The sequence below is a fragment of the Pelophylax lessonae genome (genome assembly GCF_965119305.1).
Source record: "Pelophylax lessonae genome assembly, chromosome: 12".
NCBI lineage: Eukaryota > Metazoa > Chordata > Amphibia > Anura > Ranidae > Pelophylax > Pelophylax lessonae.
Window position 1 is genome coordinate 1446828 of NC_138779.1, and position 27404 is coordinate 1474231.

At 48.0% G+C, this 27404-nt stretch overlaps 1 protein-coding gene across 1 annotated transcript in view; it reads right to left on the reverse strand.

Moving 5' to 3' along the window:
• Positions 1 to 27404, reverse strand: part of VPS13D (vacuolar protein sorting 13 homolog D) — a 431274-nt gene that overhangs the window by 354590 nt on the left and 49280 nt on the right. The window contains exons 12-17 of the mRNA XM_082274036.1: positions 24176 to 24389; positions 21987 to 22166; positions 16874 to 17004; positions 13738 to 13813; positions 9352 to 9522; positions 6402 to 6532 (exon numbers count right to left, since the gene is read on the reverse strand). Coding sequence (XP_082130162.1) covers positions 6402 to 6532; positions 9352 to 9522; positions 13738 to 13813; positions 16874 to 17004; positions 21987 to 22166; positions 24176 to 24389 — 903 coding nt within the window. The remainder of the gene's footprint in view (positions 1 to 6401; positions 6533 to 9351; positions 9523 to 13737; positions 13814 to 16873; positions 17005 to 21986; positions 22167 to 24175; positions 24390 to 27404) is intronic.

The window sequence follows — 27404 nt, forward strand, 5'->3', positions numbered from 1 at the left end:
TGAGCTCCGATCATGAATACAACCCTGAGCTCCGATCATGAATATAACCCTGAGCTCCGATCATCAATATAACCCTGAGTTCCGATCATCAATATAAACCTGAGCTCCGATCATGGATATAAACCTGAGCTCCGATCAAATATAAACCTGAGCTCCGATCATAAATCTAATCCTGAGCTCCGATCATGGATATAAACCTGAGCTCCGATCATGGATATAAACCTGAGCTCCGATCATGGATATAAACCTGAGCTCCGATCATGAATATAAACCTGAGCTCCGATCATAAATATAAACCTGAGCTCCGATCATCAATATAAACCTGAGCTCCGATCATCAATATAAACCTGAGCTCCGATCATCAATATAAACCTGAGCTCCGATCATCAATATAAACCTGAGCTCCGATCATCAATATAAACCTGAGCTCCGATCATCAATATAAACCTGAGCTCCGATCATCAATATAAACCTGAGCTCCGATCATGAATATAAACCTGAGCTCCGATCATCAATATAAACCTGAGCTCCGATCATAAATATAACCCTGAGCTCCGATCATCAATATAAACCTGAGCTCCGATCATCAATATAAACCTGAGCTCCGATCATCAATATAAACCTGAGCTCCGATCAAATATAAACCTGAGCTCCGATCATAAATATAACCCTGAGCTCCGATCATCAATATAAACCTGAGCTCCGATCATCAATATAAACCTGAGCTCCGATCATCAATATAAACCTGAGCTCCGATCATCAATATAAACCTGAGCTCCGATCATCAATATAACCCTGAGCTCCGATCATCAATATAAACCTGAGCTCCGATCATCAATATAACCCTGAGCTCCGATCATCAATATAAACCTGAGCTCCGATCATAAATATAAACCTGAGCTCCGATCATCAATATAAACCTGAGCTCCGATCATCAATATAACCCTGAGCTCCGATCATGAATATAAACCTGAGCTCCGATCATAAATCTAATCCTGAGCTCCGATCATGGATATAAACCTGAGCTCCGATCATTAATATAAACCTGAGCTCCGATCATCAATATAAACCTGAGCTCCGATCATCAATATAACCCTGAGCTCCGATCATCAATATGAACCTGAGCTCCGATCATCAATATAAACCTGAGCTCCGATCATCAATATAAACCTGAGCTCCGATCATCAATATAAACCTGAGCTCCGATCATCAATATAAACCTGAGCTCCGATCAACAATATAAACCTGAGCTCCGATCATCAATATAAACCTGAGCTCCGATCAAATATAAACCTGAGCTCCGATCATCAATATAAACCTGAGCTCCGATCATCAATATAACCCTGAGCTCCGATCATGAATATAAACCTGAGCTCCGATCATAAATCTAATCCTGAGCTCCGATCATGAATATAAACCTGAGCTCCGATCATCAATATAAACCTGAGCTCCGATCATCAATATAAACCTGAGCTCCGATCATCAATATAACCCTGAGCTCCGATCATCAATATGAACCTGAGCTCCGATCATGAATATAAACCTGAGCTCCGATCATCAATATAAACCTGAGCTCCGATCATCAATATAAACCTGAGCTCCGATCATCAATATAAACCTGAGCTCCGATCATCAATATAAACCTGAGCTCCGATCATGGATATAAACCTGAGCTCCGATCAAATATAAACCTGAGCTCCGATCATAAATCTAATCCTGAGCTCCGATCATAAATATAAACCTGAGCTCCGATCATCAATATAAACCTGAGCTCCGATCATAAATCTAATCCTGAGCTCCGATCAAATATAAACCTGAGCTCCGATCATGAATATAAACCTGAGCTCCGATCATGGATATAAACCTGAGCTCCGATCATAAATATAAACCTGAGCTCCGATCATAAATATAAACCTGAGCTCCGATCATCAATATAAACCTGAGCTCCGATCATCAATATAAACCTGAGCTCCGATCATCAATATAAACCTGAGCTCTGATCATCAATATAAACCTGAGCTCCGATCATCAATATAAACCTGAGCTCCGATCATCAATATAAACCTGAGCTCCGATCATGGATATAAACCTGAGCTCCGATCATGGATATAAACCTGAGCTCCGATCATAAATCTAATCCTGAGCTCCGATCATAAATATAAACCTGAGCTCCGATCATCAATATAAACCTGAGCTCCGATCATCAATATAAACCTGAGCTCCGATCATGGATATAAACCTGAGCTCCGATCATGGATATAAACCTGAGCTCCGATCATCAATATAAACCTGAGCTCCGATCATAAATATAAACCTGAGCTCCAATCATAAATATAAACCTGAGCTCCGATCATAAATCTAATCCTGAGCTCCGATCATCAATATAAACCTGAGCTCCGATCATGGATATAAACCTGAGCTCCGATCATCAATATAAACCTGAGCTCCGATCATCAATATAAACCTGAGCTCCGATCATGGATATAAACCTGAGCTCCGATCATTAATATAAACCTGAGCTCCGATCATCAATATAAACCTGAGCTCCGATCATGGATATAAACCTGAGCTCCGATCATCAATATAAACCTGAGCTCCGATCATCAATATAAACCTGAGCTCCGATCATCAATATAACCCTGAGCTCCGATCATCAATATAACCCTGAGCTCCGATCATCAATATAAACCTGAGCTCCGATCATCAATATAAACCTGAGCTCCGATCATCAATATAAACCTGAGCTCCGATCATCAATATAAACCTGAGCTCCGATCATCAATATAACCCTGAGCTCCGATCATCAATATAAACCTGAGCTCCGATCATCAATATAAACCTGAGCTCCGATCATCAATATAAACCTGAGCTCCGATCATGGATATAAACCTGAGCTCCGATCATGGATATAAACCTGAGCTCCGATCATCAATATAAACCTGAGCTCCGATCATAAATATAAACCTGAGCTCCAATCATAAATATAAACCTGAGCTCCGATCATAAATCTAATCCTGAGCTCCGATCATCAATATAAACCTGAGCTCCGATCATGGATATAAACCTGAGCTCCGATCATCAATATAAACCTGAGCTCCGATCATCAATATAAACCTGAGCTCCGATCATGGATATAAACCTGAGCTCCGATCATTAATATAAACCTGAGCTCCGATCATTAATATAAACCTGAGCTCCGATCATCAATATAAACCTGAGCTCCGATCATCAATATAAACCTGAGCTCCGATCATGGATATAAACCTGAGCTCCGATCATCAATATAACCCTGAGCTCCGATCATCAATATAACCCTGAGCTCCGATCATCAATATAAACCTGAGCTCCGATCATCAATATAAACCTGAGCTCCGATCATCAATATAAACCTGAGCTCCGATCATCAATATAAACCTGAGCTCCGATCATCAATATAAACCTGAGCTCCGATCATCAATATAAACCTGAGCTCCGATCATGGATATAAACCTGAGCTCCGATCATGGATATAAACCTGAGCTCCGATCATCAATATAAACCTGAGCTCCGATCATAAATATAAACCTGAGCTCCAATCATAAATATAAACCTGAGCTCCGATCATAAATCTAATCCTGAGCTCCGATCATCAATATAAACCTGAGCTCCGATCATGGATATAAACCTGAGCTCCGATCATCAATATAAACCTGAGCTCCGATCATCAATATAAACCTGAGCTCCGATCATGGATATAAACCTGAGCTCCGATCATTAATATAAACCTGAGCTCCGATCATCAATATAAACCTGAGCTCCGATCATGGATATAAACCTGAGCTCCGATCATTAATATAAACCTGAGCTCCGATCATCAATATAAACCTGAGCTCCGATCATGGATATAAACCTGAGCTCCGATCATCAATATAACCCTGAGCTCCGATCATCAATATAACCCTGAGCTCCGATCATCAATATAAACCTGAGCTCCGATCATCAATATAAACCTGAGCTCCGATCATCAATATAAACCTGAGCTCCGATCATATTCACTAAAGTTTTAACCTATTCCCAACAAGCAGGAAAACTACTAAAAATGAGCCCCCCCACTCATCTCTGTATCTGTGAGCATTGTAGGAAATTCATTTTCAAAGTTCACAACACAGACAGTTTGTGTTTTCCTATGAGAGCAGAGGGTTGGCAGTCTGCTAGGCCCCCAATGTAGACACAAAGCATGGGATTCTAAAGCTGGATTTATACCTCTGCAATGCCCCGACGTGCTCTGCTGTGCAGTTTTACGCACATAGCCATCTGTAGCGGGATAGCAGCTCATTGTAAATCACGCCAAAGAAGGGCGTCAAATTTGTCAACCTCCTCAAAAAAATGTTTTAAACAAAGTAAAGTGCAAAAAAATGCAAAAAAAAAAAAGATCACAATGGGCTTCCTCAGTAGGCCTACTGAGGAAGCCCAATCACGGGGCGTAACATGTTCCAGGGGAGGAGCCGAGCCTGTGACATCACACCACGGCCATTTGGAGGTTATATGGGGAGCCGTGGCTACATAAACCTCAGACATGAAATCTGAGCAAAGAACATCCCTCTATAGTGTCTACTGTTCTGTCTGATGCCTCCTACCTCTGCTATCTGCATAAACCTCCTCCTCCCCCTCCCTATCCCCTTAGTCCTCCCTCCTCCCCCCTCTGCTATCTGTATGAGTCTCCTCCCCCCTCCTCTGCTATCTGCATAAACCTCCCCCTCCCCCTCCCTCTCCCCTTCTTCCTCCCTCTGCTATGTGTATAAACCTCCCTTCCCCCTCCCTCTCCCCTTATTCCTCCCTCCTCCCCCCCTCCTTCTTCCTCTGCTATCTGCATGAGTCCCCCCCCCCTCCTTCTCCCCTTCTTCCTCCCTCCTCTGCTATGTGTATAAACCTCCCCCTCCCCCTCCCTCTCCCCCTCCCCTTCTTCCTCCCTCCTCCTTCCTCTGCTATGTGTATAAACCTCCCCCTCCCCCTCCCTCTCCCCTTCTTCCTCCCTCCTCCTTCCTCTGCTATGTGTATAAACCTCCCTTCCCCCTCCCTCTCCCCTTATTCCTCCCTCCTCCCCCCCCCCTCCTTCTTCCTCTGCTATCTGCATGAGTCCCCCCCCCCTCTGCATGAGTCTCCTCCCCTCCTCCTTCCTCCCTCCTTCTTCCTCTGCTATCTGCATGAGTCTCCTCCCCCTTCCTCCGCTATCTGCATGAGTCTCCTCCCCCTTCCTCTGCTATCTGCATGAGTCTCCTCCCCCTTCCTCTGCTATCTGCATGAGTCACCTCCCCCTTCCTCTGCTATCTGCATGAGTCACCTCTCCCCTCTGCCTTCCTCCGCTATCTGCATGAGTCTCCTCCCCCTTCCTCCGCTATCTGCATGAGTCTCCTCCCCCTTCCTCCGCTATCTGCATGAGTCTCCTCCCCCTTCCTCCGCTATCTGCATGAGTCTCCTCCCCCTTCCTCCGCTATCTGCATGAGTCTCCTCCCCCTTCCTCCGCTATCTGCATGAGTCTCCTCCCCCTTCCTCCGCTATCTGCATGAGTCTCCTCCCCCTTCCTCCGCTATCTGCATGAGTCTCCTCCCCCTCCTCTCTCTGCTATCTGCATGAGTCTCCTCCCCCTCCTCTCTCCTTCTTTCTCTGCTATCTGCATGAGTCTCCTCCCCCTTCCTCCGCTATCTGCATGAGTCTCCTCCCCCTTCCTCCGCTATCTGCATGAGTCTCCTCCCCCTTCCTCCGCTATCTGCATGAGTCTCCTCCCCCTTCCTCCGCTATCTGCATGAGTCCCCCCCCCCTCTCTGCATGAGTCTCCTCCCCCCTCCTCCTTCCTCTGTTATCTGCATGAGTCTTCTCCCCTCCTTCATCTCCCCTCCTCCTTCTTCCTCCCTCCTTCTTCCTCTATCTGCATAAGTCTCCTCCTCCCCTCCTACTTCCTCCCTTCTTCTTCCTGTGCTATCTGCATGAGTCTCCTCCCCTCCTCCCTGCATGAGTCTCCTCCCCTCCTCCTTCCTCCCTGCATGAGTCTCCTCCCCCTCCTCCATCCTCTGCATGAGTCTCCTCCCCCCTGCTCCCCCTGGAGTACCAGGCTGTGGAGGGGTGGGGGGGGGGGTCAGGCTCTCTGCGGATTGCTGATAGGCTGAGCTAGGTGCTGTTCCAGGCTTCTGGACCGGCTGAGTGATGTCAGCAGACAGTGAGCTTTAGCCCGTGGTCGGCTGAAAACGGGTCACAATAATACAGAACGGACTTCACTCCCATGATGCATAGAAGTACGGCTAAACTACCTTTGGCCGTACTTCTCCTTTAAGACGCATCGATCAGTTCTTTGATACTTTGGAGACCCGCGGATCAATCTTTAAATTCTCACAACTGCAACAGTCAACACTTCCAGAGAAACTCACAATGAACTCTCCAACCAATAAACGATCGATGGTTTGCCGGATTTCCGCCTTCGTCTGTATTTTCAGTTTGTTGTATTGTCTTCTTGCAGCTTCTGCCACTCTCAGCTCCAGCTCTGATTGGTACCCGAATCCTGGAGGAGGAGGGGGAAGGGATACCATTGGTATGGAGAACACAGAGAATGCAGAACAAAGACTTTTCATGTCGAACGTTTCTACAGGAAGTCCCAACCTGCTTCACATTTATCTGACACCAGAGATCGACTTCAATCTACAAAACACATCCATAAATGTGGAGGCAGGTTTACACCAAAGAGCGGATCTCACCCCCTCCCCCCCCCCCCCCCCGCTACACTTTGCAGTGTTACTCCATGCTGAGGCCGGAATTTTCAGGCTCTAAAATGATGACCCCACCTGGGGAGGAGATGAGGAAAGTGGAAAACTGGCGCTGGACCTGCGGGGTCATCTCACTGGATTCACTCATTTCAAGTATTGATGTTGAGGGAGGTGATTGGGTTCTGCACCCCTCAGGACCTCCGAGGTCTCCATGGCTTGTAGTGAATGGGAACTGAAGCTCCAGACTTCTGCTAAGAGGTCCAAATACAACTTTATTCCAATAAAAATCAGAGGGAGAACCCAAAAAGTGCAAAAGAACACACAGGGGGTGCAAACGCCTAGCGCAGTGATGGTGAACCCATGGCATGCGTGCCACAGCTGGCACAAAGTCATCTCTGTGGGCACCCGAGAGAGTTTGGTGTCAGCAGGAACGCGGCAGCACACAGCGGCGAGGTCGAGGTGCGGGAATATATCTGCACACGGCACGCTAGTGAGTGGGCGACCCCCAGCCTCTGTGGGGAAGGTTAACAGGCCTGAGAGCCCAAGAGGGAGAGAAGAGCTGGACTGCCAAAGAGGAGAACAGCGGGCGCAGAATCCCCGGAACCTTCCAGAGCCTGGACTCCTCAAACCTCCTTAACGTCCATAGTGAGGCCCGGAGAAATGTCTGACTGGGGGCCCAGAAGATGAGGACAGCTGGGAGGGAGCGGCTGGAAGGAACAGAGCAGAGAGCACCCCCAGGTCAAGGACAGAGACTGGCATGGAAGGTCCCGGGCACAATCATTACCAGACTACCTGCAGACAAAGACTGGGGGGGGGGGATTGGGGGTGGGGGTTAGAGCAGGGACTGCAGATAAGGACAGAGCTAGGAGGTCTCTCTCTCATCTCCCCCCTCACTCTCCTCTCCGCTTACTCTCTCCCTCCCTTCTCAAGCCCCCTCTCTTTTACCCTCCTCCCTCTCCCTCTGTTCCCCCCTCTCACCCCTCCTCTCAACTTCAGTCTCTTTCTCTCTCTCACCCCCTTTTTCTCTCACCCCTCTCTTTCTCTCCCTCACCCCCCCCCCTCTTTTTCTCTCTCTCACCCCCTTTCACCCCCCCCCTCTTTCTCACCCCCTCTCTTTCTCTCTCTCACCCCCTCTTTCTCTCACCCCCCCTCTTTCTCACCCCCTTTCACCCCCCCCTCTTTCTCACTCCCTCTCACACCCCCCTCTCTCTCACCCCCTCTTTCTCGCTCTCACCCCCTTTCACCCCCCCCTCTTTCTCACCCCCTCTCTCTCTCTCACCCCCTCTTTCTCTCTCTCTCACCCCCTTTCACCCCCCCCTCTTTCTCATCCCTCTCTTTCTCTCCCTCACCCCCTCTCTCTCACCCCCTCTTTCTCTCTCTCTCACCCCCTCTTTCTCACCCCCCCTCTTTCTCACCCCCTCTTTCTCTCTCTCTCACCCCCTCTTTCCCTCACCCCCTCTCTTTTGCTCTCTTGCTCTCTCTCTCCCCCTTTCACCCCCCCTTTCTCTCCCACCCCCCCTCTCTTTCTCTCTCGCCCCCTTTTACCCCCCCCTTTCTCACCCCCTCTCTTTCTCTCTCTCACCCCCTTCTCTCACCCTTCTATGTCTCTCTCCCTCCCTCCCTCTCTTTCTCTCACTCCTCTCTCTCCAACCCCCCCCCCCCTCTCACCCCTCTCTCTCAGCCCCCTCTCTCACGATAACTGAAGTGTTGGCACTTAGAAAAAATAAAGTTGGTTTTGTGTTGCAATTTGTGCACTTGGGCTTAAAAAGGTTCGCCATCACTGGCCTAGTGCATTACCCAAGTTTAACTAAAAACAAAAATCAAACAGGCGAGTGAAAACTCACAAAGGACAGAAGCAACATGGATAACAACAATCTCCGATGGTCAACGAGTGACCAGACTGTTGGCAATGTCGGCAAGCTGACGCGTTTCGGGGATGCATCCCCTTCCTCAGAGGTTGGTTGACCATTGAAGATTGTTCTGTATGATGCTTCTGTCCTTTGGGAGTATTCAGTTGACTATTTGGTTTTGTTTTTTCTTAATATTCCTTAGGTAGTGCACTAGGCCATCAATTCCCCCCCCCCGTGTGTTCTTCTGCAGTATATGGTTGGATTCCCCCGTCTGAGGAGGGTTGCACCGCTGAAGCATTGTTCCAGAGCTAACTTACACCACACACATTGTCCTGGGCTGGGGACTATCCTGTGGAGCGCTGGAGTGTTGGTTGTTCTTTTGTATGGGACAATACCAAAAGTATCCAATGTGTTTTAGGGGTCCAATAGTGCCCCCCTCATGAAAAGGACATCTGTATCTCAATCCAACATCAATACAATATCCCTTTCTGAGGGTCAAACTGAAAAACAAATACCCAACAGCCAATAGTATTGGAAGTATAAGGAAAGGCGGATCACATGACTTTGGCCGGTCACATGACTGGGCACCCCTCTCACTTCATTCATTCTAAAAGCGCTGCACTGGCTTTGGGGTCCTGAAGCCCCTTTGTTTAGCACATCATTGTGCCTTAGGAGGGGGTTGGGTTGTATGTAGCCGTATGGCCGCAGTCCGGGGATAATTTCCCATTTACCAGCGAGAAGAAATGTCGGTGACCCCCAACCATTACCTGAACTGTGAACTTTGCCCTTGTAGAAGAAGTCGGCCACCTTGGTTATGGCCTGTGGATTGTAGATGATGTTCAGAGGTCGGGTGCTGACTTCCAGTCGCCTCTCAAACACGCTGTGAATGGGATTCTTCTCATACAGCATTTTGAATACGGGGTCATCCCCGGAGGAGGCTGCAATCCAATCAGAATCATATCAGAAAATACCGCAAACCATTCCACCAATCACTATACACCGTACCTGATTATCATTCCTTATATATGGCGCATATAAAAAGTCTACACCCCCCCCCCCAACCTTCTCATTCCTTATATACAGCAGATATAAAAAGTCTACACACCCCCCATCATTCCTTATATACAGCAGATATAAAAAGTCTACACCCCCCCCCCGTCATTCCTTATATACAGCAGATATAAAAAGTCTACACACCCCCCGTCATTCCTTATATACAGCAGATATAAAAAGTCTACACACCCCCCGTCATTCCTTATATACAGCAGATATAAAAAGTCTACACCCCCCGTCATTCCTTATATACAGCAGATATAAAAAGTCTACACACCCCCCGTCATTCCTTATATACAGCAGATATAAAAAGTCTACACCCCCCGTCATTCCTTATATACAGCAGATATAAAAAGTCTACACACCCCCCGTCATTCCTTATATACAGCAGATATAAAAAGTCTACACCCCCCCCCGTCATTCCTTATATACAGCAGATATAAAAAGTCTACACCCCCCCCCCCCCCTGTCATTCCTTATATACAGCAGATATAAAAAGTCTACACCCCCCCCCCCACCCTTCTCATTCCTTATATACAGCAGATATAAAAAGTCTACACCCCCCCGTCATTCCTTATATACAGCAGATATAAAAAGTCTACACCCCCCAGGTAAAATGTCAGCTTTCTGGGATTTAAAAAAAAACAAGAAAAAGATAAATCATTTCAGAACTTATTCCACCTTTAACCACTTCTGGACCAGAAGATTTACCCCCTCTTAATGACCAGGCCATTTTTTGCGATTCGGCACTGCGTTACTTTAACTGACAATCGCGCGGTCGTGCGATCACTGTACCCAAATAAAACTGATGTAATTTTTTTTCCCCACAAACAGCGCTTTCTTTTGGTGGCATTTGATCACCTGTGCGGGGGGGGGGGGGGGGTGCATAAGTGTGCACACCCTTAAACTAATACTGTACTTTGTTGCAGCACCTTTTGATGTTATTCCAGCACTCAGTGTTTTGGGGGAGGAGTCTATCAGCATGGCACATCTTGGTAATATTTGCTTGCTCTTCTATGCAAAAACACTCCAAATCTGTCAGATTGTGAGGACATCACCTGCGCGCAGCCCTCTTCACATCTCCTGCGCGCAGCCCTCTTCACATCACCTGCGAGCAGCCCTCTTCACATCTCCTGCGCGCAGCCCTCTTCACATCACCTGCGCGCAGCCCTCTTCACATCACCTGCGCGCAGCCCTCTTCACATCACCTGCGCGCAGCCCTCTTCACATCTCCTGCGCGCAGCCCTCTTCACATCACCTGCGCGCAGCCCTCTTCACATCACCTGCGCGCAGCCCTCTTCACATCACCTGCGCGCAGCCCTCTTCACATCTCCTGCGCGCAGCCCTCTTCACATCTCCTGCGCGCAGCCCTCTTCACATCTCCTGCGCGCAGCCCTCTTCACATCCCCCCACAGATATTCAATGGGATTCAGGTCTGGGCTCTGGCTGCATTCCAAAAATTGAATCTTCTTCTGGCTCGGCCATTTCTTTGGTGATATGGATGAATGATTTGGGTCGTTGTCATGCTGAAAGATGAAGTTCCTCTTCATGTTCAGCTTTCTAGCAGAAGTCTGAAGGTTTTGTGCCAATATTGACTGTTCACAACTCCCTCTACCATGACTAAGCCTGTTCCAGCTGAAGAAAAACAGCCTCAAAACATGACACTGCCACCACCATGCTTCACAATGGGTTTGGTGTTCTTTTGGTGATGTGCAGTGTTTTGTATCTTTTGGAATTATGGCCAAAAAGTTGAACCTTGGTGTCATCAGACCAGAACACATTTTCCCACATGCTTCTGGGGGACTTCAGATGTGATTTTGTAAAATGTAGCCGGGCTTGGATGTTTTTCTTGGTAAGAAAAGTCTTCCGTCTTCCCCCTCCCCCCATAGCCCAGACATATGAAGAATATGGGAGATTGCTGTCACATGGACCACACAGCCACTACTTCCCACATATTCCTGCAGATCCTGTAATGTTGCTGTAGGCCTCTTGGCCTTCCTGACCAGTTTTCTTCTCGTCTTTTCATCAGTTTTGGAGGGACGTCCAGTTCTTGGTGATGTCACCGTTGTGCCATATTTTCTCCACTGGATGATGATGGTCTTCACTACGTTCCATGGCATATCTAATGCCTTGTACCCTTCTCCTTACTGACACCTTCTAACAATGAGATCCCTCTGATGGAAGCTCTCTGAGGCTTTTACTGTAGGATGTGACTAAGAAAATGTCAGGAAAGACCTACTAGAACAGCTGAACTTTATATGGGGTTAATCAGAGGCACTTTAAATGATGGTAGGCGTGTACTGACTCCACTTAGTCCATTTAACATGAGTTTAAATGCGATTGCTTAATTCTGAACACAGCTACATCCCCAGTTATAAGAGGGTGTGCACACTTATGCAACCACATTATTTTATTTTACTCCCCCCCCCCCCTCCATAAAACATTTGTTTGTTTGTCAATTGAGTTGTACAGTTTACATGTAACATTAAAGGTGGAAAAAGTTCTGAAATTATTTATCTTTGTCTCATTATTTTACATCACAGAAAGCGGACATTTTACCCGGGGTGTGTAAACTTTTATATCTGCTGTAGCTGGGTACATTACTGAATAGCCCTCTAGTTCCTCCTGTTTTGAATTGTATGGTCACTGTTTTGTCTTCCCTCACACTGTAAAGCGCTGCGCAAACTGTTGGCGCTATATAAATCCTGTATAGTAATAATAAAATAATATGACATCTGGAGAATGTTGGTGTGACGGTATTCACCGTCACTGGAGGTGAGGAGCAGATAATTAATGGTTTGAATTGCTTCAGATGGGAAAGTAATATTTGTCAGCAATATCTTTATATAGAAATATGAAGATTTAATACCACCTTACACAGTGTATTCCATGTGCTGGTCTGTGAGAGAGACACACAGACTGTCATTGGCAGACTTCCCTATTGTTTGTGTATTGGGAGGGAATGTGGATTGTGCCTGTCCCATTGTTAAATGTTAATGACCTCACATTGTTCTGTCTGCATTAAGATAAGCCTATTATGGGATATATATGTATATGTGAATTGGCTGCTAAGGGGGAGGGGGGATTGTTCATACCTTGTGTGAGTGTATACCTTGTGTACACTGTATGGGAGTGTAAAACTGTTTTCATTGGATTGTGAATGTCAGGGCCTATTTTCAACAAGGTCCACCTGGGCAGTAACCTTGTGGGGGAAAACTGTATAAAAGTCTGTTTCTTGTTCCATAAAGTTGAGTTATACTTCACCCTCAATCTAGAATCCTGTCTCTCATTGGGGGAATCGGCTACAAGGGATTGCTATGGTCCTTCATACTCCCTTGGATAATCACTAAGCTCTTGTAAGAGCTTGTGTAAGAGCTTGTTCCCATTTCACTCTCTGGGGAAAGAGAGGTTCACCTACTGGAGCCTTGTCGTAGGACCAGGGTGGGTAGGAGATGGCGAGACCCCAACCAAGCTGCAGCGGTTTGTGGGGTCTGAGGTGGTTATGGTGTCTGGTGGAGTGCTTGGAGCCCTCGGGAAGAACAAGGAGCATCCGTCAATGGAGGTACCCAGGCGGTTGATCCAGTCGGCATTTAACGCACGCTATGTAATTAAAGCCAAACTCCAGCCACGGGTTTAACTTCATTTTGTGTAAATAGGGAGGGGCTAGAGCCTCTGTGAAGTGTTTATAGCCATCTGTGTCCCCATTGGGGGGGCTCTGCCCATACGTCCTGTCAGGAGAGGAAGTGATGGCAAATCACTCAAATGTGAACACATTTTTAGCAGAGCGGTTAAGGGTTAGAAAGTCTGAATAATTTTTATTGCCATCTCTGCCTTCCTATCCCAGTGATAAGTGTACCCCCCCCCCCTATTTCCTGTCCTGGTGTCACAGGAAGTGGGAGAAAATATCTTCAATGGGGTCACACAAATGAGTAAAATCTGACAATAATAATTCGGAACTCTTCCCCACCCCATCCAATTCTGAGAAATCTCTGGATTTGCCCATTATTAGGTAATCTTAGAAGACGTCTGCTTTGGAAGCAGCACATTAGGAGGAAATACAAACTACAAATCATGAAATAATCAGAAATGGGGACACTCACAGCTGCTGGGACTGAGGAAGTCGGCTGATCCGGGGTGCACGCCAGACGGCTGCGATAAACGCGACACTTCCTTCTGCTGAAACAAAAGAGGAAATGAGAATCAAAAATAAGAAAGAATGAAGAAAAGTTCCAAAAACATGTCTGGGCAACATGGAGACAACATGGCGGGAGAGGTCAGCATTTCAATTATCGCATTACAAAACACAGACGCATTTTCCTAACATCGCATCATCAACTTTCTTTTTTTAACAGTGTAAGTTTTTATTAAAGTCTTTTCTAATGTGAATTGTTACGTTGTAATGCGTATTGTTACGTTGTAATGCATATTGTTACATTGTAATGCATCATAAGATCTCCAATTTGTGGGCTGTGTCATTGACTATAATGTAACGCACATTTTTACCACAATGCACAAAGTATGAGGAAAATGTGAAAAAGAAATACCGCGCTACTGCTAAATACAAAAAGTGAGCTGAGTGAGATCTGCACAACACAACAATACAATAGATATAAAAGTTGCGCTAATAATGAATCTCCATAAAAGATTATTAACAAAAACAGTCCATAAATGAAAGAACAAGGAATCCTTCATGTATTAAACATCGCCATCCGATAACAACACCCACCACCACCCCCACCCCTCCCCCCACCATCACCCCCACCCACCACCATCACCACCACCCCCACCCCCCCCAACCATCACCACCATCACCCCCACCCACCACCATCACCACCACCCCCACCCCCCCCAACCATCACCACCATCACCCCCACAACCACCACCACCACCATCACCACCATAAAAAAATATTTCTATATATTTTGGATATCATAGGGAAGGGTTAGCACCCCGGTAACATTTGTTTTGCTGTCTGTACCCCTGTTGAGATGTCACCTCACTTTCTGTCCCTATGATAACTGGATTTTGAACATTTTGTGTTGTTGTGGAAACCAGGATTAGTGATAAGGCTTCAGTTGAGACTCTTTCTTCCCATGAGAACTCTTCCAGGAGTGAATTTCCCTCCCTAGGGGGAGATTTCTCCTCACTTCCTGTTATCTCCCTCCGTTTGTCACCCGGGGACCGCCTGTAACTGAAAATATTTCTCAGGGGTTAGACCTATGAATGTTCTACAACTAAAGGGGAAAGCGTGTCTTCAGATACACTATAAGGTGTGTAACGGGTCACTTCCCAATGGTGCTCTGCCAACCAACCCTGAAATGTGGAACACACTCCCGCACTCCTCTGCCTGTAATGCAAGTATCATTCCTGCCATGTATATACCCGCATCCGGTGCGCTGTGCAATCCCTTCCTATGGGCAGAATTATGCAGCAGCTGGGGTTTCCAGCCAGCACAAATAAGGATGTACGTCCCACAAATACAAACCCAATTCCAGAAAAGTTGGGACACTGTACAAATTGTCAGTAAAAAAGGAATGGACTAATTTACAAATCTCATAATCTTCTATTTTATTCACAATATAATATAGATAACATATCAAATGATGAAAGTGAGACATTGTGAAATGTCAGCCAAATATTGGCTCATTTTGGATTTCATGAGAGCTACACATTCCAAAAAAGTTGGGACAGGTAGCAATAAGAGGCCGGAAAAGTTAAATGTACATATAAGGAACAGCTGGAGGACCAATTTGCAACTTATTTGGTCAATTGGCAACTTGATTGGGTATAAGAAGAGCCTCTCAGAGTGGGTGTGTCTCTCAGAGTGGGCGTGTCTCTCAGAGTGGGCGTGTCTCTCAGAAGTCAGGATGGGCCGAGGATCACCAATTCCCCCAATGCTGGGGGGAAATAGTGGAGCAATATCAGAAAGGAGTTTCTCAGAGAAAAATTGCAAAGAGTTTGAAGTTCTCATCATCTACAGTGCATAATATCATCCAAAGATTCAGAGAATCTGGAACAATCTGTGTGTAAGGGTCAAGGCCGGAAAATCATACTGGATGGCGGTGATCTTCGGGCCCTTAGACGGCACTGCATCACATACAGGAATGTTACTGTAATGGAAATCACAACATGGGCTCAGGAATACTTCCAGAAAACATTGTCGGTGAACACAATCCACCGTGCCATTCGCCGTTGCCGGCTAAAACTCTATAGGCCAAAAAAGAAGCCAAATCTAAACATGATCCAGAAGCGCAGGCGTTTTCTCTGGGCCAAGGCTCATTTATAATGGTCTGTAGCAAAGTGGAAAACTCTTCTGTGGTCAGACGAATCAAAATTTGAAGTTCTTTTGGGAAAACTGGGACGCCATGTCATCCGGACTAAAGAGGACAATGACAGCCCAAGGTGTTATCAGCGCTCAGTTCAGAAGCCGGCATCTCTGATGGTATGGGGGTTACATGAGTGCGTGTGGCATGGGCAGCTTACACATCTGGAAAGGCACCATCAATGCTGAAAGGTTTATCCAAGTTCTAGAACAACATATGATCCATCCAGACGTCGTCTCTTTCAGGGAAGACCTTGCATTTTCCAACATGACAATGCCAGACCACATACTGCATCAATTACAACATCATGGCTGCGTAGAAGAAGGATCCGGGTACTGAAATGGCCAGCCTGCAGTCCAGATCTTTCACCCATAGAAAACAATTGGCGCATCATAAAGAGGAAGATGAGACAAAGAAGACCTAAGACAGTTGAGGAACTAGAAGCCTGTATTAGACAAGAATGGGACAACATTCCTATTCCTAAACTTCAGCAACTTCTCCTCAGTCCCCAGACGTTTGCAGACTGTTATAAACAGAAGAGGGGAGGCCACACAGTGGTAAACATGGCCGCCTTGTCCCAACTTTTCTGAGATGTGTTGATGCCGTGAAATTTAAAATCAACTTATTTTTCCCTTAAAATGATACATTTTCTCAGTTTAAACATTTGATGTCATCTATGTTGTATTCTGAATAAAATATTGAAATTTGAAACTTCCACATCATTGCATTCTGTTTTTATTCACAATTTGTACCGTGTCCCAACTTTTTTGGAATCGGGTTTGTACATCCGTGTGCATGAACCCTTTATAGAGAGATTTCTGCGGATCTTCCACCCACCAGGTCACAATTTTTTGGCTAGACATAATGGGCAAAAGTTACAGAGAAAGAGACAAACAAACACCAAATTACCTACAGCATTAGGGTAGACAAGATTAGGAAATATGGTCCCGTGTGTGGCCAAGTCTCGGAGGAACAATCCACCCAGCTGAACCAATAGAACAGAAGAATCTCTCCGGGGCAATGACTCCACCCTGACTGTCATCCCTGAAATTGTAATAAATACAGAAATTAAAAGAGAAGTTCAGGAATACAAAAAGATAAAACAATTCTACTCACCTGAATGGCCGCAGCGCCGATCCAAGCTGTCCCCCACATCCTCTACACCAAGAACTGAGCGATTAAACACCACTGATCTCTCGGTTCTCAGTCTTCAGTGAGCAGAGAGCGAGAACAGCCAGTCTCTGGTTCTCTCCTCTGCCCCTCCAGTGCTCACTGGAATGACAGGCTGTGGAGGGGGCGGGACCGACTTGCTCAGTCTCCCATATGGAAAGCAAGGAGAGGGGAGGAGCCACTAAGTGTAGTATTAGACTGTAAACATTTATTGTGCAAGTTTAGGAACACTTACAGGAGATAAAAACAAACTCAAGCCCGTCATAAAATATGTGGTCCCGATGGTTGTTGTCAAGGACTTACCTCGCCTTCCTGTTGGCAGCCATCTTGGCCATGTGCAGACTGCTGTCTTTTATAAAAATTCTGATTGCATCATCACTTGTCTGCTGCCTGGATGTCGCTCAGTGATGATGCTGCACACCTGACTATATCTATCACCTGATGGGTTTCAGTCCTTTGCCCTTGTGTTTGTGCTCCAAGGTGCATCACTGCTAGCAGTCTTCTGTTCTCCGTGTTCTTCTGTCTATGACCTGGCTTGGCTGACGACTTTCCTGGCTCTTGATCCCACATCAACCGATGACCCGGCATCAGCAGACTACCCGCTTCTGGACTTGACCCCATCTTGGATGACTACCTGCTTCTAGACTCGATCCCGGTTTGGATGACTACCTGCTTCTAGACTCGATCCCAGTTTGGATGACTACCCGCTTCTAGACTCGATCCCGGCTTGGATGACTACCCGCTTCTAGACTAGATCCTGGTTCGGATGACTACCCACTTCTAGACTTGATCCCGGTTTGGATGACTACCCGCTTCTAGACTCGAACCCGGTTTGGATGACTACCTGCTTCTAGACTCGATCCCGGTTTGGATGACTACCTGCTTCTAGACTCGATCCCGGTTTGGATGACTACCTGCTTCTAGACTCGATCCCGGTTTGGATGACTACCTGCTTCTAGACTCGATCCCGGTTTGGATGACTACCCGCTTCTAGACTCGATCCCGGTTTGGATGACTACCTGCTTCTAGACTCGATCCCGGTTTGGATGACTACCCGCTTCTAGACTCGATCCCGGTTTGGATGACTACCTGCTCTGGACTTGACCATGGCTGTTCCTGATTTCGGTCCTCACTCTTGCTGTGCGTTTATTGTTGTTGCTCTAATAAACTGCTTTATTTTACTTGCATCGTCGTGTGGTTGGGTTTCCTGGCACCCTGACAGAGGTCCTGTGAGTTTACAATCTCCCCGAATGCCAAGAGAAGCTTGTTTTTTTTTTTTTTTTTTTTTTAAATATTTTATTGGTTCATAAAAGATAAAGTTACAAACGTACAATCAGCCAATGTTGGCAAAAGAAACAATACAAAATTGCATATAACAAACATCATTGATAACCACAAGAGAAGCTTGTTGGTGTCTGGATGTCCAGTAGTGAACCTCCAGGCTAACCAGCGTGGAACGTGGAAGCTGAAAGGACGTCACCGGTGCGGGGTGGAAGTCTGGGTCATTGGCTATCACACAAGGAGGCGTAGACAGAGGCCATCCACTTGGAGCTCACAGCTCCTTCTCGTGGCCTCCAGAAGGACTGTCCAGTAGAAGGAGCTGTGAGCTCTGAGCGCGTAGCCTCCACCTCCTTCTGTGATCGCCCATGACCCAGACTTCCACCCCGCACCGGTGACCTCATTTACGTTTCCACGTTCCACGCCGGTTAGCATGGAGGTTCACTGCTGGACATCCAGACACCAACAAGCTTCTCTTGGGGTTCGGGGAGATTGTGAAGCTCACAGGACCTCTACAACCATCGGGACCACACATCTTATGATGGGCTTGAGTTTATTTTCATCTCCTGGAAGTGTTCCTAATCTTGCACAATAAATGTTTGCAGTCTAATACTACACTTAGTGGCGCCTCCCCCATCCTTGCTTCCCACGTCTTACAGAGCTTCTGGACACACTCAGAGGACGGCTGCCTCCTTCTCAGTGCACATTTCCATCTGCCTGGACAGAAGACTTTTATTATACTGATCTTAAACCGTCCGTTCGGCCAGAGACATTTGACTCTTGGAGCGCCAGAATCTTACGCTGTTATTTTTCAGTCTCCCATAGGCTCACTGACAGGCTGAGCCAGCGGCCGGTCCCGGTATCTAGGTGGATCCCGATATGAAATCCATGAACTCTCCAGAATCTGGACTGGCTGAGTGACGTCAGCTGACAGTGACGTTGGGCCTGAATACAGGTCACAGGAGTACAGAACAAAGCGCCCTCTTGTGATCCATAAGAGAAGTACAGCCAAAAGAGCTTTCCCCGTACTTCTCCTTTAAATTACACTTTGCACAAACATGGCACTGCACATTAGAAGGGCCGACCCCAGTAACCAATCAGAGGTTTGCTTACATTTCAAACCTGCACTGGAAATAAAACCAATAGAATCTGCTTGCTTGTTAAAGGTAACCCTTCCTTTACACGAGGCGATTGAAGCCTGGATGTGCAGGGATAGCATTTCACTACAACTCTCATTCTGCATTTCACTACAACTCTCATTCTGCATTTCACTACAACTCTCATTCTGCATTCCTCATTTTAAGGACATAGAAGGCTTTTGTACACTTAAAGTTCTACCTTTTTTGTTGTAGCACCGCCCCCTAGAGGACAGCTGGATTGTTCTCCTTGGGATCCCCCTGGGTTACCGATAGCAACTGCAGCATGCACAATTTACCTCTTCACTCTCTGGCTCAGTCAATGCACAGTCTAGGGGGATGAAGTTGTTTTTGTGGTTTTGTTTAAAATTAGGGATGGGGGGAAGGGAAGAGTGGGATATTCCAACTTGAACTATTCAGAGTAGATGAGGACTCCTGCCTGAAGAAGATGCAGCCAGGCTGCGGATTCACCTTGCTACTAGATGAATCTAGGAGTAAGTCTCTGTGTAGATGACTTGTTAGGATGAATTATCTTCGGGATACACACCTAGTACCCCCTTTCACTCCACCTGCTGACACCCGTCCTCTGACTATCCTATACCGAGGTGGCCCTCTTTAGGTCAGGCCCCTAGACACGATCCCCTGTACTCCCGATACTGTTTTTGAGGGTCTCCAGTGTCTCTACCCCCCTCAGTCAGCTCTCATGGACCTCTGGGTTCAGCTCCCTCCTTCTGGTCCCCAGGCCAACCGCCTGTAACCGCATGCCAGTGGTACAGAGGAGGAGACAGCCACCACCCTCCCTCCGGGACTCTGCTATCCAGCCAAAAGACCCCTCGGCACCTGGCTTTTATACCACACCCCACAATACCACTGGGGCTGTATCAAAGCCTGTGTACCCATTGGTCAGATTTCCTCCACTGTCCAATGTGCCTCCCTATTGGACCAGTGTGAAACACTCCCAGACCAGATGAATCACACACTGAGCACACCTAACTCACAGATCCTGCTCTCTGGTAGGTAGCAAGTAAAATAGATCTGCCTGCTGCTCCTCTGATAGGCAGACAGAGCCAAAAACTATACTCTCTCACTAGCACCTACCTAGGAGGGTGCTACACTCACCTCCCGCCAAACCGAGCCATGTCCTCACTGTCACCTACCTAGGAGGGTGCTTCACTCACCCCCCACCAAACCGAGCCATGTCCTCACTAGCACCTACCTAGGAGGGTGCTTCACTCACCCCCCACCAAACCGAGCCATGTCCTCACTAGCACCTACCTAGGAGGGTGCTACACTCACCCCCCACCAAACCGAGCCATGTCCTCACTAGCACCTACCTAGGAGGGTGCTACACTCACCTCCCGCCAAACCGAGCCATGTCCTCACTAGCACCTACCTAGGAGGGTGCTACACTCACCTCCCGCCAAACCGAGCCATGTCCTCACTAGCACCTACCTAGGAGGGTGCTACACTCACCCCCCACCAAACCGAGCCATGTCCTCACTAGCACCTACCTAGGAGGGTGCTACATTATCATAGGCTGACAAATGCTCAAATATATATTTATGTTCAGTTTAATTATTTTTATACTGTACTGTAATTGTATCTGACAATTCCAGTATTAAACAGACACATTGCCATCTCCCAGCTCCAGCACTGTCTACAGACTGAAGGCTTATCCTGTAAATAAAGCTCTGTGTAAACTGTTGGCACTATATCAATCCTGTAAAATATTAATAATAAATAATGCCTCCAGACTGCAGGTGATCAATAAGGCAATTTCGTTATTGGCCAGCAATTGTGGAAGAATGAAGCTGTCGGTGACAGCCGTGTATTGTCTGCTGTCAAAAAGGGAAAGTACAAGCCATTAATAAAAACTTCCAAACACGGGGCATCGTGCAGGAGCACGCGGGACATCGTGCAGGAGCACGCGGGACATCGCGCAGGAGCACGCGGGACATCGCGCAGGAGCACGCGGGACATTGCGCAGGAGCACGCGGGACATCGCGCAGGAGAACGTGGGACATCGCGCAGGAGAACGCGGGACATCGCGCAGGAGAACGCGGGACATCGCGCAGGAGAACGCGGGACATCGCGCAGGAGAACGCGGGACATCGCGCAGGAGAACGCGGGACATCGCGCAGGAGAACGCGGGACATCGCGCAGGAGAACGCGGGACATCGCGCAGGAGAACGCGGGACATCGCGCAGGAGCACGCGGGACATCGTGCAGGAGCACACGGGACATTGTGCAGGAGCACACGGGACATTGTGCAGGAGCACACGGGACATCGTGCAGGAGCACACGGGACATCGTGCAGGAGAACACGGGACATCGTGCAGGAGCACACGGGACATCGTGCAGGAGCACACGGGACATCGTGCAGGAGAACATTATTGAACAGTGTGGAAGGAAAGGGATGAAGAAATGCTGAGGAATGATTACCTGAGAATTCCAGCTGTATGAAGGCCGCCTCCCTCAGGGGGGCGCTGCTCTTCTCCTTGTGTAGTAGAGTAATGGTGCCGCCCTCTAGCTGAAAGTTGAGTTTTACAAACACGTGATCTCGCTTAGTAAATGTGTTGAGGTTTGCGGTGTCAGACGTGGGGTCAAATAAGTCATCAGCGCCTGTTAGAAGAAATGAAATATTAATGAGGTCATAGTGAACGTTATTCTATGGCACCGGACCTGGCTGGGTGACGTCATCTATGGGCGCAGCGCACACTCCCAGCCATTGGCTCTTGGGAAAGGTATGAAAACTTTGTCCAGTTAAAGTGGAAGTTCACTCCCCTCACCCACACTGACTATTATTAATCCTCCTCCTGCTAGGATTAGGAAATCGATAGGAAAGTCGGTCAGATTTGCTTGTTTTCAACTTTATTTTATACATTTCTTCAGTTACTTCCTGGTTTCCATGCCGAGGGAAATGAGGTCACACATCCCAGGGGTCTTCAGGAGGGGCTAAGGGGCACATCACCTCCTGTTTGCATGCCTGAGCTAAGGGCAGGTGGATTACAGGAAGTAAACGCTACATCAATCATCTTCCCTAACTGAAGATGGCCATAAATGCTATGGGGGGGGGGGGTTCAAAATGATTTCTCATCAAAATAAAAGAATTGAGACATGGATGGATGGAGGAATGGATGGATAGAGACATGGATGGATGGAGAGATGGATGGAGAGATGGATGTATGGGGACAGGATGGATGGAGACATGGATGGAGATATGGATGGATGGATGAAGACATGGATGGATAGATGGGGACATGGATGGATAGAAATATGGATGGATGGATGGAGACATGGATGGATGGATGGATGGATGGGATGGAGACATGGATGGATGGAGGCTAGATGGAGACATGGATGGATGGGGACATGGATGGATGGAGACATGGATGGATGGAGACATGGATGGATGGAGACATGAATGGGGACATGGATGGAGAGATGGATGGATGGCTGGAGACATGGATGGGGACATGGATGGATGTGACATGGATGGATGGAGACATGGATGGAGACATGGATGGATGGAGACATGGATGGAGACATGGATGGATGGAGACATGGATGGGTGGAGACATGGATGGATGGAGACATGGATGGATGGAGACATGGATGGATGGAGACATGAACGGATGGAGAGATGGATGGCTGGATGGGGACATGGATGGATGAAGACATGAATGGATGGATAGAGACATGAATGGATGGATGGAGGGAGACATTGATAGAAGAAGACATGGATGGATGGATGGAGACATTGATGGATGGGGAGATGGATGGAGACATGGATGGATGGATGGATGGATGGATGGATGGATGGAGACATGGATGGATGGATGGATGGAGACATGGATGGATGGATGGATGGATGGATGGATGGATGGATGGAGACATGGATGGATGGGGAGATGGATGGATGGATGGAGACATGGATAGATGGATGGATGGATGAGTTTGCTTTAAATAATAAAAAAGGAATAAATAAGATTTTTGGTTTGTTGAGCTGAGATGAAGTGAAGTTCCACTTTAATAAACTGACCCAAACATATGCCAGCCTGTAGGATGGTGTTACCCCCCTCCATGCACACACAGATGACCCCGCTGTCCATGTTTATACAATAATCTGACCACGGACCGTTACCAATGATTGGGTATTGCGCATGCACTGCCTTTTTTTTTTTTCCCCCTTTAGTTATCGGTGGTAATCCTGTATCCTGTCCATGGGTGGCTACACTCACACCTCCACAGTATCTATGGAGGGAGCCATGGTTACCATCCTGGTACTTCTGGCAGCCCAGCCGTCCTGAGGAGAGTACAGCGGCAGCCATGACAATGAATGATGTGGAGGAGGCCATGTGTACGACGAGGTACGAGGCCCAGTCAGGACTATTCATGCACAGACTGTGTGATGCTGGACAGAGCTGCATGGTGAAGGTAAGTATATTACGAGGGGGGGGGGGGTGTAGTGCAAGTATATTACTGGGGGAGATGAAGGTAAGTATATTACTGGGGGGGGTGTAGTGTAAGTATATTACTGGGGGGGGGGGGGGTGTAGTGTAAGGGGGGTGGAGCTTCCCTTACTGGACATTTGGAAGAAGATCAGACCCTAGAAGAGTAAATGAACCCACCGAGAATATTTTCGGGGTCCCAGGACTTCTCTTCCTGTTGTTGCTCCTGTGAAAGTCTCTCTATATCTTCTCTGGCTTCCTGTGGATTCCCATACCATCCCCCCCACCCTGGAAACCAGGACTGGAGGTATTGGAGCATTCCGCTGCTCTGGCTGCGAGTTGGAGTTGACGTCGGGGAACCTCCAGCTGAATCGGCCATCGGCTCTCTCACACTCTGTACAAAGACATGGAGGAAAAGTCACACAATCTCAGTGGTACGGTCCGCCTCCCTCCCTAAAACTCTGCATAGTACCTGTGGGGGTAATAAACTCTCCTTTCCCCAACTTTCTACAGAAGCATCTAACCGAGGGTGACGTCACCCCGCTTCCAGGCAGATCTCAGACAATTAAACAAACAAAGGCCCCTGATGACGACATATGTGATGAAACGCGTAGAGCTGAGCTATGCTACCAACAAGGCATTTTCCTCCACAACTGCCGCTCACTGGATATTTTCTTTTTTTCCCACCATTCTCTGTAATCCTGAGAGATCCCAGAAATACTCAGACCGGCCCGTCTGCCACCAACAACCATGCCACATTCAAAGTCACTGAAATCCCCTTTCTTCTCCATTCTGATGCTCAGGTTGAACTTAAACAAGTCGTCTTCACCACGTCTACATGTCTAAATGCACTGAGATGCTGCCATGTGATTGGCTGATTAGCACTTTGGATTACCAAGCAATTGTATGGGTGTACCTAATAAAGTGGCCGGTGTGTTCCAAGAGACTCTGTCATCACATTAAATAAAATGTACAAACACAAACGTACACGGAGTATACATAATATCATGTCATTTCCAGTCACATATCACACTCTCCAGTCACGTACGACACTCTCCAGTCACCTACGACACTCTCCAGTCACCTACGACACTCTCCAGTCACCTACGACACTCTCCAGTCACGTACGACACTCTCCAGTCACCTACGACACTCTCCAGTCACCTACGACACTCTCCAGTCACCTACGACACTCTCCAGTCACCTACGACACTCTCCAGTCACCTACGACACTCTCCAGTCACCTACGACACTCTCCAGTCACCTACGACACTCTCCAGTCACCTACGACACTCTCCAGTCACGTGTGACACTCTCCAGTCACGTGTGACACTCTCCAGTCACGTGTGACACTCTCCAGTCACGTGTGACACTCTCCAGTCACGTGTGACACTCTCCAGTCACCTACGACACTCTCCAGTCACCTACGACACTCTCCAGTCACCTACGACACTCTCCAGTCACCTACGACACTCTCCAGTCACCTACGACACTCTCCAGTCACGTGTGACACTCTCCAGTCACCTACGACACTCTCCAGTCACGTGTGACACTCTCCAGTCACGTGTGACACTCTCCAGTCACGTGTGACACTCTCCAGTCACGTGTGACACTCTCCAGTCACGTGTGACACTCTCCAGTCACCTACGACACTCTCCAGTCACCTACGACACTCTCCAGTCACCTACGACACTCTCCAGTCACCTACGACACTCTCCAGTCACCTACGACACTCTCCAGTCACCTACGACACTCTCCAGTCACCTACGACACTCTCCAGTCACGTGTGACACTCTCCAGTCACCTACGACACTCTCCAGTCACCTACGACACTCTCCAGTCACCTACGACACTCTCCAGTCACGTGTGACACTCTCCAGTCACGTGTGACACTCTCCAGTCACCTACGACACTCTCCAGTCACCTACGACACTCTCCAGTCACCTACGACACTCTCCAGTCACCTACGACACTCTCCAGTCACCTACGACACTCTCCAGTCACCTACGACACTCTCCAGTCACCTACGACACTCTCCAGTCACCTACGACACTCTCCAGTCACCTACGACACTCTCCAGTCACCTACGACACTCTCCAGTCACCTACGACACTCTCCAGTCACCTACGACACTCTCCAGTCACCTACGACACTCTCCAGTCACCTACGACACTCTCCAGTCACCTACGACACTCTCCAGTCACCTACGACACTCTCCAGTCACCTACGACACTCTCCAGTCACCTACGACACTCTCCAGTCACCTACGACACTCTCCAGTCACCTACGACACTCTCCAGTCACCTACGACACTCTCCAGTCACCTACGACACTCTCCAGTCACCTACGACACTCTCCAGTCACCTACGACACTCTCCAGTCACCTACGACACTCTCCAGTCACCTACGACACTCTCCAGTCACCTACGACACTCTCCAGTCACGTGTGACACTCTCCAGTCACGTGTGACACTCTCCAGTCACGTGTGACACTCTCCAGTCACCTACGACACTCTCCAGTCACCTACGACACTCTCCAGTCACCTACGACACTCTCCAGTCACCTACGACACTCTCCAGTCACCTACGACACTCTCCAGTCACCTACGACACTCTCCAGTCACCTACGACACTCTCCAGTCACCTACGACACTCTCCAGTCACGTGTGACACTCTCCAGTCACGTGTGACACTCTCCAGTCACGTGTGACACTCTCCAGTCACCTACGACACTCTCCAGTCACCTACGACACTCTCCAGTCACCTACGACACTCTCCAGTCACCTACGACACTCTCCAGTCACCTACGACACTCTCCAGTCACGTGTGACACTCTCCAGTCACGTGTGACACTCTCCAGTCACGTGTGACACTCTCCAGTCACGTGTGACACTCTCCAGTCACCTACGACACTCTCCAGTCACCTACGACACTCTCCAGTCACCTACGACACTCTCCAGTCACCTACGACACTCTCCAGTCACCTACGACACTCTCCAGTCACCTACGACACTCTCCAGTCACCTACGACACTCTCCAGTCACCTACGACACTCTCCAGTCACCTACGACACTCTCCAGTCACCTACGACACTCTCCAGTCACCTACGACACTCTCCAGTCACCTACGACACTCTCCAGTCACCTACGACACTCTCCAGTCACCTACGACACTCTCCAGTCACCTACGACACTCTCCAGTCACCTACGACACTCTCCAGTCACCTACGACACTCTCCAGTCACCTACGACACTCTCCAGTCACCTACGACACTCTCCAGTCACCTACGACACTCTCCAGTCACCTACGACACTCTCCAGTCACGTGTGACACTCTCCAGTCACGTGTGACACTCTCCAGTCACATGTGACACTCTCCAGTCACCTACGACACTCTCCAGTCACCTACG